General features: G+C 59.7%; 1 protein-coding gene across 2 annotated transcripts in view; it reads right to left on the bottom strand.

The window, feature by feature from the left end:
* Window positions 1-6,296: 6,296 nt before the first annotated feature.
* Window positions 6,297-14,434, bottom strand: part of METRN (meteorin, glial cell differentiation regulator) — a 16,533-nt gene continuing 8,395 nt past the window's right edge. The window contains exons 1-4 of one of the 2 annotated variants that reach the window (XM_054080536.1): window positions 11,559-13,691; window positions 9,423-9,844; window positions 8,527-8,586; window positions 6,297-7,862 (exon numbers count right to left, since the gene is read on the bottom strand). In XM_054080536.1, coding sequence (XP_053936511.1) covers window positions 7,546-7,862; window positions 8,527-8,586; window positions 9,423-9,844; window positions 11,559-12,013 — 1,254 coding nt within the window. In that variant the 5' untranslated portion in view covers window positions 12,014-13,691 and the 3' untranslated portion in view covers window positions 6,297-7,545. Of the gene's footprint in view, window positions 7,863-8,526; window positions 8,587-9,422; window positions 9,845-11,558; window positions 13,692-14,434 lie in introns of those variants that run through there. The other variant, XM_054080537.1, reaches the window with a different exon arrangement.

Genomic DNA, 14,434 nt, shown 5'->3' with positions numbered 1-14,434 from the left:
CAGCCATGGGGTGGCCAGCAGGAGCAGGGCAGGGATCGTCCCCTGCACTCGGTGCTGGGGAGGCTGCACCTCGAATCCTGGGTCAGTTTTAGGCCCCTCACTCCAAGAAAGACCTTGAGGGGCTGGAGCGCATCCAGAGAAGGGAACGGAGCTGGGGAAGAGTCTGGAGAACAGGGGTTGTGGGAGCGGCTGAGGGCCCTGGGGCTGTTTAGCCTGGAGAAGAGGAGGCTGAGGGGAGACCTCATCACTCTCTGCAGCTCCTGAGAGGAGGTTGGAGTGAGGTGGGTGCTGGGCTCTGCTCCCAATTAAGAAGCCATAGGATGAGTGGAAATGGCCTCAAGCTGTGCCAGGGGAGGTTTAGATTGTGTATTGGGAAATATTCCTTCATGGAAAGGATTCTCAGGCCCTGGCAGAGTCTGCTCAGGGCAGTGGTGGAGTCCCCATCCCTGAAGGGGTTTAACAGACGGTGCTCAGGGACCTGGATCAGTGGTGGATAAGGATGGTTGGACTCAGACGATTTCAAAGGTCTTTTCCAACCAGATGATTCTATGATTTATGGGAACCAAATATTCTGCCATTGGAATGAGGATGCACATGCACCCACGCGCATGCACAGGCATGGACACACATACACACATAGATACACACACACATGGACACACACACACACAGACACACATACACACACATGTGTCCTCTACCCTCACAACAAGGTGCGCAGCTCAGGGTGCTTAAGACCAGCCAGACCCTGTTCCATATCCTGGACTGCATCAAAATAGGCACACCCAGTGGGTCAGGGGAGGTGATTCTCCCACCTCCACTTGTCTCTCATGAAACCCCACCTGGAGTATTGTGTCCAGTTCTGGAGTCCCCAACAGAAGAAGATGGAGCTGCTGCAACAAGTCCAGAGAAGGCTATAAAGATGATCCAAGGGCTGGAGAACCTCCCATATGAGGACAGGCTGAGAGAGCTGGGGTTGTTCATCCCGGAGAAGAGAAGGTTCTGGGGAGACCTTATAGTGACCTTCCAGTACCTGAAGGAGCTCCAGGAAAGCTGGACTTTTTTCAAGGGTATGGAGTGATAGGATGAGGGGGAATAGCTTTAATTTGAAAGAGGAAGATTTAGATTAGACATTAGGAAGATATTCTTCACTATGAGGGAGGGGAGGCCCTGGCCCAGGCTGCCCAGAGCAGTGGTGGCTGCCCCATCCCTGGAGGTGTTCCAGGCCAGGTTGGATGGGGCTTTGATCCCCCTGATCCAGTGGGAGGTCTCCCTACCCTTGGCAAGGGGGTGGAACTGGATGGACTTCGAGGTCCCTTCCAACCCAAACTATTCTGTGATTCCATGATTCTATAACGCATCCCCCGGCACAGCGATGAGGCTCCATGTGGGAGGAAAAGCCATCCCTGCTTCTTGCCTACAGCCCAGGAATGCTACCCAGCGCTGGCTCCCCAACCCAGCCCAGCTGCAGCCAAATCGGGGGCTATGGGGATTGCTCCAATTTTCCGGTGCTCACTGGCACCTGGTTAAGGCCGCGAGAGAGCAGAAAATCAGGAGAAATAGGAGCTGTGGGAAGCGGGGGTGGTGGTGGCTGCTGCTGCAGAGTATGGTCCATGGGGATGAGCTGCTCCCTGAGTGCAGCCCGAGGCCCCCCGTGATGTTGCACAGCAAATTAATTAACGAAGCAATTCCCAGGCAGGGCTGAGCCCTCCTTGCTGGGCCCCTGGGACTTGGCTGGGCTTGGTGGGGGTGGCAGCATCTCCTTCTGTCCCAGCCCTGGAGTGTCCGGCAGCATCTGTGGGTGCCATGCCGAGCAGGTGGCCATGGGATGGGACCAGTTGGGGTTCACCACTGGAGCCAAAGAGCTTTTAATCTGCCTCTTTCCAGGGCAGCTTCCCTCCGCAGGGGCCGCGGCGGCTGCAAAGCGGCCCCGACTGCCAGGAATTTATCACTATGCGCTGGGAAAACTCTTTCCCGCCAGCTGTCAGCAGCCTGGACTGCTGGGCGCAGGCGCGTCCGAGTGGGAAAAGCTGGGGTGAGGAGCTGCAGGGGCCCCACTGTGGGCCAGGGTCCAGCCCCCGCCACAAGCATCCCTGCCTGGCACCAGGATGATGTCAGAACAGCCTTGGCTGGGCCAAAAAGGGGGCTCAGAGCATCCTCCAGCCCTGGGGCACCACCAGACCCTGCGGGGGATCTCCGATCCCCAGGGGACTCCCCCTGACATTATGGGGCATCCCTGGCCGCAGGGTCATCATTCAACCCTTTGGGGTTTTCTCAAACCCCAAGGGCCTCATCCTGACCTTATGAGTCATCTTCTGGTCAGGAGCATCATCCTGACACTATGGAGCATCCCTGAACTACAAGAGTATCATCCTGTCCCTGCAGGGTATATCCAGACCCCAGGGACGTCATGCTGACCCCGTGGGGCATCCTCTGGCCCCAGGAGCATCATTCTGACCCTCTAGGCTATCTCCTGATCCCAGGGATGTCATGCTGACCCTGTGGGGCATCCTCTGGCCCCAGGGGCATCATCCTGACCCTACTAGGGACCCACTGGTCCTAGGGGCACCCCGCTGCCCCGTGCCAGCTTCTGGGCCCCCGGGCACTGCAGACAGGGGGGGCAGAGCAGGCAGTCACCTTTGTGCCTCCCATTCGTGCCCCGTGATTCGCACATTCAGGCTTTTCTCTGGTGGCTGGGATGGACAAGAGCTGGAGCAGGGGAAATGTGGGAAATGAGAGCTCTCTTCATGCAGTGGGGATGGAGACAGGAACCAGGGCGCATCAAATCCAGCCTGGCCTGGAACCCCTCCAGGGATGGGGCAGCCACCACTGCTCTGGGCAACCTGGGCCAGGGCCCCCCACCCTCACAGCAAAACATTTCTTCCCAAGATCTCATCTCAATCTCCCCTCTTTCAGATGAAAACTGTTCCCCCTTGTCCTATCCCTGCACTCCCTGATCAAGGAGCCCTTCCCCAGCTTTCCTGGAGCCCCTTTTCAGTACTGGAAACTGCTCTAAAGTCTCCCTGCAGCCTTCTCTCCTCCAAGCTGGAGAACCTCAACTCTCTCAGCCTGTCCTTGGGTCAGAGGTTCTCCAGCCCTTGGACCATCTCTGTGGTCTCTGGACTGACTCTAACAGATCCATTCCCACCGTGGCAGCTGGTTTTGCAGTGCTGCTCTCCATGGCATCCCCAAACCTACCCTCACATGGGTTTTGGAGGTGGGTCCAGCTGGACCATCCCTGGGATGCAGGCGGTTTTGCCTGCTTGGCAGCATGATGCCTACAGTAGAGGACCCTTCCCTGGGCTCTCAGGGTGTCACTGCACTCCCCTCTGTGAGCTGCCTGTCCCTCCAGAGACCTTCAGCTCCCACTTGGTCTGCCCAAAGCAGCCCCCAGCCTGCTCTGCTCCTACTCCTACTGCTGTAGTCTCCCTCCTGAGGAGGAAATGTGGAGTTGGTCTCATTGTATTTTTACTCTCCATGCCAAGAGGCAGCAGGGTCTGGGTTTGGAGGCTGCTTTTGAGGAGATGCTTGGGGGGCTAAACTCAGGGAGATGGGGATCCTGGGGCCACAGGGTTATAGAATTATTAAGGTTGGAAAAGACCCCTAAGATCATCCAGTTCAACTGTCACACGCAAAGGAGAACCCTGGCAGCCAAGAGGGCAGCTGTGTCCTGGGGAGCATCCAACACGGCATCGCCATCCAGGCAAGGGATGGGATTGTCCCACTATGCTCCGCAGTGGAGCGGCCCCACCTCAAGCACTGGGGGCAGCTCTGGGGCCACGGGATAAAAAGGATCTAAAGAACATCCAGAGGAGGGCACGGAGATGGGGAGATGGTGAAGGGTTTAGAGGGGAAGAGTATGAGGAGCGGCTGAAGTCACTGGGTCTGCTCAGCCTGGGGAAGAGGAGACTGAGGGGAGACCTCACTGTGCTTTGCAGCTTCCTCACATGGGGAGGAGGAGCAGGTCCTGAGCTCTTCTCTCTGGTGACCAAGGACAGGACCTGAGGGAATGGCAGGAAGATGCCAGGGGAGGGTTGGATGTTAGGAGCAGGTTCTTTCCCCAGAGGGTGGTGGAGCCCTGGAACAGCTCCCAGGGAAGCAGTCACGGCACCAAATGTGACAATATTCCAGCAGAGTTTGGCCAAGGCCCTCAGTCCCATGGTGTGAATGTTGGGGTGTTCTGTGCAGGGACGGGAGCTGGACTCGATGGTCCTTGTGGGTCCCTTCCAACTCAGGACATTCTGTTCTAGGATTCTGTGATGTGAGGCTGCCGCCCGGTGCCCCAGCAGCCCTGAGCCACGGGGAAGGGCCTTCATCCCCATCCTACAGTGGGGAAACTGAGGCACTGGCAGCCTGGTCCCACCATGCGATGCTCCCATAGGAAGTGTTTTTACCTTGGCTGGGGTCCAGTCATCCCAGCAGCGGGAAGCGAGGGCGACCGACTCAACCTGACACAGGGCAGAGGGCACCGAAAACAGCATGAAAGCCTCTGCAGCAGAGAACGAGCAGGATAACAGCCCTTTCCGCCACAGCAGAATGAGCTGCTTTGGCCAAATAAACAGATTTGAAGAAAAACAAGAGATTCTGCTGCTGGACCGAAAGCCACCGGATGCTCGGCACATTAAATGCCATAACTGAAACGAGAGGAATGTGCTGGCTTGAGGCAGGGTTGGAGCAGCCGTGCTCTATCCCTTGACACACAGAGGATGCCGTGGGCAGCACAATTCCCTTTGCACCTCATTTATTTCTTTTCCAGCCTCACTTTCCTCCTCCTCCGCTGGGTTTCCCACTCCTTCCCCCTTCCTTACTTCAAAATACAGGGGGCTGCTGGCATCCTCATGGAGCATCCGCTTTCCCCAAGGTTGGGTCCTGGCCCCAAAACAAGCACCAGCCCTTTGGCTGTAAAGCATAAAATCAGCATTGAACTTTTCTCAAGAGAAAACATGCGTTGTGTATTGAACCAACTGGGCAGGCTCGCAGCCTGGATCTTATCACAACCAGATTGTTTTATACACACACAAACATATATGTATTTAATCAAACGCTGAAGCTCTAAGATCTCATCTCAATCTCCCCTCTTTCAGCTTAAAACCGTTCCTTCTCATCCTATCTCTGCACACCCTGATCAAGAGCCCCTCTCCAGCTTTCCTTTTGATGTTGGGAGGCTACCCTAATGTATAAATTCTTTGGGAAGAGTTTCTTGGCAAGGAAAGGCAGGTTATGGTCAGCAAGGGCACCAAAACCCCAGTGGCTGAGCCTGGCTTGTGGTATTTGAAAATATGGTGTTGAAATAATACTGATAAGGTGTTAAAGCATGAGGCGATGTGTGCTGTGAGCCTAGCTCTGGTGGTTTGGGAATCTCAGGGAGGCTGAGCTTTAACTGCACTGAGACTTTGAGGGCATCACTGATGGAGAGAAAAGATCCAAGGTCTCCTGGCTGGAGGTCCCAGGTCCCATACCTTGTCTGGGAGACCCAGGGCTTATCCCCTGGCTTTAGGGGTCCCGGGTCCCAACCCCTGGCTGGGGGTCCCTGTTTCTATCCCTTGCCTGGGTGCCCAGCGTCCCAACCCCTGTCTGGAGGTCCTTAATGCCATGCCGTCTGGAGGTCCCAGGTCCCATCCCCACTGGGGGTCCCCAGTGTCCCAGCTCCCAGTCCTTTGTTTAGAGGTCCCCAGTCCCCATGTCCTGGGTTTGGGGATCCCCAGACCTATCCCCAGTCCCATCCCCAGGTCCCATGTCCTAGGTTTCGGGGTCCCCTGTCCCATCCCCAGTGGGGTCTCCAGATCCCATGTCCTGGGTTTGGGGGTCCCCAGTCCCATCCCCAGTGGGGGCAGCCTGGAGGAGTGGGAGCCGGGGCCTGGAGACCCCATGGAGAGCAGGAGTGAGCAGGGCTGGGAAGCTGTCGTCTTGCAGCCCTGCACAATGAGGCCTTGTGGCTGGCGGTGGTGATGAGAATCAGCCGTGACAGCAACTCGGCGACGGGGTCACCCCCCGGCATGGGGCCAGCCGGCCCCGCTCGCTGCCGTGGGGACAGGAGCCCCAGAGCCAGCCGTCTTGAGAACACCAGTAACGCAGCGTTTGGAAACACCACAATAATAATAATAGAGGTGTTTCCAGCCCCCCCGGTTGGTGCTGGTGCGTGGTGAAGTAGAACCTCACCATGACCGGTATTCAATGCACCTCAAACACCAGTGACCATCCCGCTCAGCTCTTGAAGGAAAGGAGACGCAGGTGCTACAAATACAGCTTAGTTTATAGAAAAAGAAAAAAAAAGTCACAAATTTGGTATCGTTATCACTTTAGTGCACATATGATGCCCCCCACCCCCACAGTCAAAATTTCCCCCGCCATCGGCAACTCGGCAAGGCGAGACCTGGCAGCCGCCACAAGGCCATGGTGATGGGTGGTACCCAACTTCTCCCGGCTCCCATCACACCTTCCTGCACCAGCACTTTGGTCCTGCCCTGGCTGTGCCAAGAGCACCTCTGCTCCCTACGCCAGCTTTCCTCTTGCCTCGCTATCTGCCTTGGTCCCTTCAGCCCCTCCTCTTCCTCAGCATTGGCCCCACTTCTCCTGCCCGTGCCCTATGTTGCAGGCAGGGTCAGGGTAAGGCTCACTGCCACCCTACTCCCCCTTCCATCCCCCACATTGCAAATCCACCTCCTGGCCCTTACACAGCCCACCGTGTCCCTGGCCGGGCTATCATGGCCACCCATTGCCATGGACACCACAGCCATGGCCACCCTCCACCCATTGCCATTGGCCATCAGAACCACCCGCTGTCATGGCCATCAAGAACTACCCACTGTCATGGCCACTATGGCCACCCACTGCCGTGGCCTCCCACCACCCATTGCCATGGCCACCACACCCACCCATTGCCACGGCCATCACAGCCACCCACTGTCATGGCCACCATGGCCACCCACTGCCATGGCCATCACAGCCATGGCCTCCCTCCACCCACTGCCATAGCTATCGTGGCCACCTATTGCCATAGCTACCAGAGCCACCTACAGCCACAGCCAACCTCTACCCACTGCCCTGGCCATCACGGCGACCCACAGCCATGGCCACCATGGCCACGCATTACCATGGCCACCAGAGCCACCCACTGCCATGGCCACCATGGCCACGCATTACCATGGCCACCAGAGCCACCCACTGCCATGGTCACCCTCCACTGAGCCCTCCTGGGGCAGAGGGTTGGTTGCCCCCATCGTGCTGGACCCACCGTGCCCCACAGCATCCCCTGAGCATGCAGCACCCCGCTCCCCTGGGAGCCCCCGTCCCATCCTCCCCTGCCGCTGCCCCCCTCACCCAGGCAGGTCCCTGGGGACCGCAGATAAGCACTTCCTGGGACAACCCCTTCCCTTCCAGCAGGATTTTCCCAGGACCCCCCCAGCCCGGCGGTGGGTGCTGCTGGAGCCAGGCTGTGCGGCGAGGACGGCGCTGAGCTCCCTCCGGGCACCGTCCCCGCTGCGTCCCCCCAGGGTCTCCGCGCCCCCCAGCACCCACGGGGCCAGGCTGCGCCCCCCGAGCTGCTCAGTCCATGGGGAACTCGCAGGGGTTCTGGTGCGTGCGCTGTGCCCCCTCGTAGATGCGCTGGAAGTCCCGGTAGCGAGGAGCGCAGCTCAGCCAGGCTTCGCCGAAGTGCAGCCACCCCGTGAAGAGGAAGGTGCCGGGGCCCGGCTTGACCCCGCAGCGCAGCGGCGTGCGGATGCTGCCCGCCGCCTGCCCTGGACGGGCTCCCACCTGGAAGAGGGGGAACTTCTGACGGTGGATGCGGATGGCGCTCACCCCAATGACGGATTCCTGCAGCTCCGCGTCGTTGGAGACGCTCCGGATGCTGCCGCGGATCACTGAAGGGGGAAGGCAGGGACAAGTGTCAGTGTGTCCCTATTCCAGTCCCCATTCCCATCCCCATTCCCATCCTGTCCCTAACCCTGTCCCCATTCCCTTCCCTGTCGCCATCCCTTTCCCCATCTCTATCCCCATCCCCATCCCCATTCCCACCCCTATTCCTGTTCCGATCCCTGTTCCCATCTCCTGTCCCTAGTCCCTAGTCCCTTCCCTGCCCCCATCCCCATTCCCATTCCCATCCCCACCCCCATCCCTGTTCCCATCTCCACCCCTGTCTCCATTCCTGTCCCTGTTCCCATGCCATCCCTGTTCCCATCTCCATCACTGTCCCTATTCCCTTCCCTGTCCCCATCCACCTTCCCATCTCTATTCTTGTCCCCATTCCTGTCTCCATCTCAATCTCTGTTCCCATCCCCATTCCTGTCCCTGTCACCATCCCTGTCCCTATCTCCATTCCTGTCCTTATCCCCATCCCTGTTGCTATTCCTCTCCCCATCCCACCCCATCCCATCCATTAGCAGCTCCTATGACCCTGATGGCTGCAGCCCAAGCCAGCCCAGCCCAGGAAGGGTTGACCAGCGCTGCCCAGGGCCCATTGCCCCACAGCTGGAATTTTCTCCCTCCCCCGGTGCTCCCGGCCCCCCAGCGAGGGGCTGCACTCACCGAAGTCACTAGTGCAAATGGCCATCAGGATCTCGGTGTCGTTGCACGGCCGGCACGACCCTGCAATGGCCAAGCAGAACCCATCACTGTGGTGGCTCCCTATGACTGGCTGCGAGGGGACCACCCCAAATCCAGCCTCTCCATCCCCTCATCTCCACGCGGACTGGGAACGCCCCAGTAAGGGAGGCAGCGTCCACCCTGAGGAAACTGAGGTGGAGGATGCCAGCCTCAAGGCCAGGTTGGATGGGGCTCTGAGCAACCTGATCCAGTGGGAGATGTCCCTGCTCATGGCACAGGGTTGGACTGCATGGCCTTCATGGTCCCTTCCAAGCCAAACACTTCCATGATTGTATCATAGAATCATTTGGTTGGAAAAGACCTTTGAGTCATCTGAGCCCAACCACCCCTGTCCACCACTGAACCAGACCCCTGAGCAGACCCTCTGCCCGTCTGTTAAACCTCTCCAGGGATGGCGATGCCCCCACTGCCCTGGGCAGCCTCTGCCAGGGCCCGAGAACCCTTTTCATGAAGGAATTTTCCCTGATATCCAATCTAAACCTCCCCTGGCATAACTCAAGGCCATTTCCTCTTGTCCCATCCCTTGTTCCTTGGGAGCAGAGCCCAGCACCCACCTTGCTCCAATCTCCTTTCCAGGAGCTGCCGAGAGCGATGAGGTCTCCCTTCAACCTCCTCCAGGCTGAACAACCCCAGATCCCTCAGCCGCTCCCACAACCCCTGTTCTCCATACTCTTCCCCAGCTCCATTCCCTTCTCCGGGCGCACTCCAGCCCCTCAAAGTCTTTCTTGGAGTGAGGAGCCCAAAACTGACCCAGGATTTGAGGTGCCACCAGCACCAAGTGCAGGGGGATGACCCCTTCCCTGGACTTCTCTGCTCACCTTCTGCGCTGAGGCTGGTGGCGGGCAGCGCCGGGTGTGCCAGCCAGTCCCCCCGCAGCTCATAGCGGAAGGCAGCGATGCGGCGGCTGATGTCGCGGTGCGGGGTGGCCTGCAGGAACAGAGCCACCTTCTCATGGGGCAACCAGCTGAAGCAGCGGACGCGGGGTCGGGGCGCCTCCGGCAGCAGCAGCTCCAGGTCTCCCTCCTTCTCCAGGTAGAGCTGAGCCCCCCGGAAGGTGCCGGTGGGTTTAACGCAGGCGGTGATGTGCTGGGGGCTCCTTCCCTGGATAGCGGTGGCGGTGGGGGGCAGGCGGGGGGCCAGGCGGAGGCGAAGGGCCCCCATGGGGTACAACCATTCCAGCGAGCCCTCGGCGCAGTGCAGGGACAGCTGCTCCACACTGCCCGGCTCCTGCGAGAGTCCGCTGCAAGACACCGCAACCCACGTTAACTGTGACCTCCTGGGAGATGGGGATCCCAAAAAGCCCTCCCAGGGAATGGGGATCCCCCCCTCCAAAGCCCTCCTGGGGGATGGGGACCTCATAAAACCCTCCTGGGGGATGAGGACCCCCGAAAGCCCTCCTGGGGGATTGGGACCTCCTAAAGCCCTCCTGGATGGAGACCCCTCGAAAGGCCTACGAGAGAATAGGGACCCTCCAAAGTCCTCCTGGGGGACAGGGACTTCCTAAAGCCCTCCTGGGGGACAGGAACCTCCTAAAGCCCTCTCAGGGGATGGGGATCCCCCAAAGCCCTCCTGGGCAACGGAGACTCCCCCCCTCAAAGGCTTACAAGAGGATAGGAACCCCCTCAAAGCCTTCCCAGGGGACGGAGATCCCCCTTAAAGCACTCCTGGGAGGGGGGTACCCTCAAAGCCCTCCTGGGGGTTGGGGACCCCCCTGAAAAGGCCTACAAGGGGACAAGGACCTCCTCAAAGCCCTCCCAGAGGATGAGGACCACCCCAACACAAGCCCCCCCGGCACAGCAGTGCTCCCAGCAGCACCGCACAGGACGCACACAGGGACGAACAGCTCCAAACTCTCAAGACTTGGGGTGTAAATGCATCCTTTGGGGGTGCTTGGTCTCAGCATCATCCCAGGTGGGGGTGACAGTGGCAGAGCCCCCCACAGACCTGGGGTCAGCGCCGAAACCATGCCCGTGGCACCAGGGCCCCCTGTTCCCCTGCATCCTCCAACTCTGGGGGAGCCCCAGTGGGTGCTGGAGGGGATTCGGGCTGTTGTGTAAACGCTGCTCGCAGCCACGTCTTGCCCCCCACATTTTGAGGCGAGGGGGTGACAGGAAGGAAAGCCAGGCTGAGGGAAACAGAGGCAGCCATGGGGATGCTTTGTCCCGGCCATGCTGCTCATGGCCCCCCTGTGCCCCCCACGACCCCGGTGTGGGGCTGGCGGCAGCCGCTCCTGGAGAGCCCCGGCTCTTTGTTTGGAGCAAGCGCCTTCCCCACCGTGTCGGGCCCTGGCGAGGAGCTGGGGGGGCAGGGAGCTCAGGGAGGGGGTCCTGGAGAGGCCTCAGCATCCCTTGGCAGGGGGGGAGTCACACCACGCAGTGGGGAAACTGAGGCAGGCACAGGTCCCAGCATCCCATCAGGGATGAATGGGGGGGGGGGGGGGCAGCCCCTCCCCACTGTCAAATCAGTGTGGGGGCAAAAAAACCCTTCCCAAACTGATCCTCAAGAGGAGATGCAGGGAGGAAAGGGGAGGGATCCTGAGCACGCGGGGGGGGGGGGGGGGGGGGGGGGGGGGGGTGGGGGGCGATGCTGAGTTGGGGATGCTGAGGGGGGGATGCTGAGGGGGTGAGGGGGGGTGCCGAGAGAGGGATGGTGAGAGCGGGATGCCGAGGGGGGGATGATGAGCAGGGGATGCTGAGCAGGGGGGTGCTGAGCGGGAGATGCCGAAAGGGATCGATGCTGAAGGGGGGAGGGTGCTGAGTTAGGGGATGCTGAGCAGAGGATGCTGAGGGGGGGATGCAGAGTGGGGGACGCTGAAAGGGAGATGAGGAGGGCGGAGGATGAGACGGGGGGATAATGAGTTGGGGGATGCTGAGGGAGGGATGCTGAACAGAGGATGCCGAGCCGGCGATGGCGAGCAGGGGGTGCCGAGCCGGGGACGCGGTGCCGGTGCCTACCTGCCCCTCCAGCCGCACTGCTCGGCCGGGGCCCCGCCGAGCGCCGCGCCCAGCCCGGCCAGGCACAGCGCCCGCAGCGCCCACATGGCCCCGGGGCGCCCGCCCGGCCCGGCCCGCTCCGCCGCCCGCACCGGGGGCAGCGGGGCCGCCCCCCCGCGCCGCGCCCCGAACTTTCCGCCAATGGGAAACGCGGGGCGGGGCCGTTCCCCCCTCCTCCTTCCCGCCGGGGGCACCGGCAGCGCCCGCCCCGGGGCAGCCCCGCACCCCCTGAGCCTCCCCGAGCTCCCGGCACCCCGAGTTCTGTGCACCCCGAGTTCCCAGGCTACCGGCATCCCAGCCCTGTGCACCCCAAGTTCCCAGGCTACAGGCATCCCAGATGTGGGCACCCCGAGTTGTGTGCACCGAGTTGTGCGCACCCCGAGTTCCCAGGCTACCAGCACCCCGGCTGCTTGCATTCCAAATTACTTACACCCCTAGTTCTCTGCACCCAGACTTGTGTGCACCACGGGCTGTGCACACCCCGAGTTCCCAGGCTACCAGCACCCCGGCTGCTTGCACTCCAAATTACTTACACCCCTAGTTCTCTGCACCCAGACTTGTGTGCACCACGGGCTGTGCACACCCCGAGTTCCCAGGCTACCAGCATCCCAGCCCTGTGCACCCTGAGTTCTTTGCACCCCGAGTTCTTTGCACCCCGAGCTCCTGGGCTACTGGCTCCCCAGCTCTGTGCACCCTGAGGCCCTGGGCTACCACTATCCAGGCTATTTGCACCCTGAGTTCAGTGCACCCCAAGGTCCTGTGCTGCCAGCATCCTGGCTGTTTGCACCCCGAGTTCTGTGCATCCCGAGGTCCTGGGTTACCGGCATTCCAGCTCTGTGCACCATGAGTTCTGTGCGCCCTGAATCCTGTGCACCCTGAGTTCCCAGGTTACCAGCACCCCTGCTGTGTACACCCCGAATTCTGTGCAGTCTGAGTTCCCAGGCTACTGGCATCCCTGGCTCTGTGCACCCCGAATTATGTGCACCCCAAGTTCCTGTGCTACAAGTTCCCCAGTTATTTGCATCCCAACCTGTACACACCCCTACTTCTGTGCACCCTGAGTTCCTGGGTTACCACCACCCCAGCTGTTTGGATCCCAAATTTCATGCACCCATAGTTCTGTGCTTCCCTGAGTTCCTGGGCTACTGTCACCCCTGTCTGTGTGCAAATTGTGTGCACCCCGAATTCAAGGACTACTGGCATTCCGGCTCAGCTCTCCCTGAGTTGTGTGCACCCCAAGTTCCTGGCCTTCTAGCACCCATGGCTGTCCCAGGCTACCATCACTCCGACTGTATGCACCCCGAGCTGAGTGCACCTCAATTTGTGTGCACCCATGGCTGGGCACTCCCCAGGCTGGTGACACCCACGGCTGTGCACACCTGGGGTACAGGCACCCAGGGCTGAGTACACATCGAGTTATGAGTACACCAGTCCATGCACACCTCAAACTGTGTACACCCCAAACTATGTGCACCTCAAGCTATGCGCTTCCCAGTCTATGCACACCCCAATCTATACACACCCCAAACCATGCACAAGCCAAGCTACAGGCACCCCAGTCTATGCACACTCCAAGTTGTGTGCACCCCAGTCTGCGCACACCTCAGACCATGCTTGCCTCAAACTGTGGACACCCCAACCTATGCACACCCTAAGCCATGCACACCCCGAGCTTTGCACATCCCAGGTTACAGGCACCCCAATTTATGCATCCCCCAAGCTGTGTGCACCTCAATCTATATATACCCCAAGCCATGCACACCCAGGCTAAAGGCACCCCAGTCCATGCACACCCCAGTTTATGCACATCCCAGTCTTTGCACACCCCAAACTGTACACACCCCAATCTGTGTGCAACCCCATTCCATGCACACCTCAGGCTAGTAGCACCCCTATTTATGTGTCCCCCAAACTGTGCACACCTCTGTCTATGCACACCGCAGTTTATGCACACCCTAAGCCATGCACACCCTAAGCTTTGCACATCCCAGGTTACAGGCACCCCAGTTTATGCGTACTCCAAGCTGTACGCACCCCAATCCATACACACCCTAGTTTATGAACACCCCAAGCCATGCACATCCCAAGCTATGCACACCCCAGTTTATGCACACCCCAAGCCATGCACACCCCAGTTTATGCACACTCCAAGCCATGCACATCCCAGTCTTTGCACACCCCAAACTGTACACACCCCAATCTGTGTGCAAACTCGTTCCATGCACACTCCAGGCTACTAGCACCCCTGTTTATGTGTCCCCCAAACTGTACACACCCCAGTCTATGCACACCCCAGCCTATGCACACCCCAGTTTATGCACACCCTAAGCCATGCACTCCCTAAGCTTTGCACATCCCAGGTTACAGGCACCCCAGTTTATGTGTACTCCAAGCTGTGCGCACCCCAATCCATGCACACCTCAGTTTATGCACACCCCAAGCCATGCACATCCCAGGTTACAGACACCCCAGTTTATGCATACCCCAAGCTGTGTGCACCCCAATCTACGCACATTCCGATCTGTTCACACCTCAGTTTACACACATCCCAGTCTGTGTGCATCCCCAAACAGTGCACACCCCGGGCTACTGGCACCCCAGTTTATGTGTACCCCAAGCTGTGTGCACACCAATCTATACACACCCCAAGCTGTAGCACCCCCAGATACCCCCCATGCATCCCAAGGTTTCCACCCGCACCACCTGGAGCCCCCACTCCCTTTTCTTCACCGGAGGATGCAGAGGCTTTAGGTCTGACATGGGGGTCCCGCACCCCCAAGCCCCCACTTGTCCCCCTCCAACCCTTCCCCTCGGGGTTTACCCCCCCCTCCAGCCAC

Source organism: Cuculus canorus, chromosome 15 (assembly GCF_017976375.1).
Source record: "Cuculus canorus isolate bCucCan1 chromosome 15, bCucCan1.pri, whole genome shotgun sequence".
In the NCBI taxonomy this organism is placed as follows: Eukaryota; Metazoa; Chordata; class Aves; order Cuculiformes; family Cuculidae; genus Cuculus; species Cuculus canorus.
The sequence above is the reverse complement of the archived record's forward strand: the minus strand, read 5'-3'. Positions and strand labels throughout refer to the sequence as shown.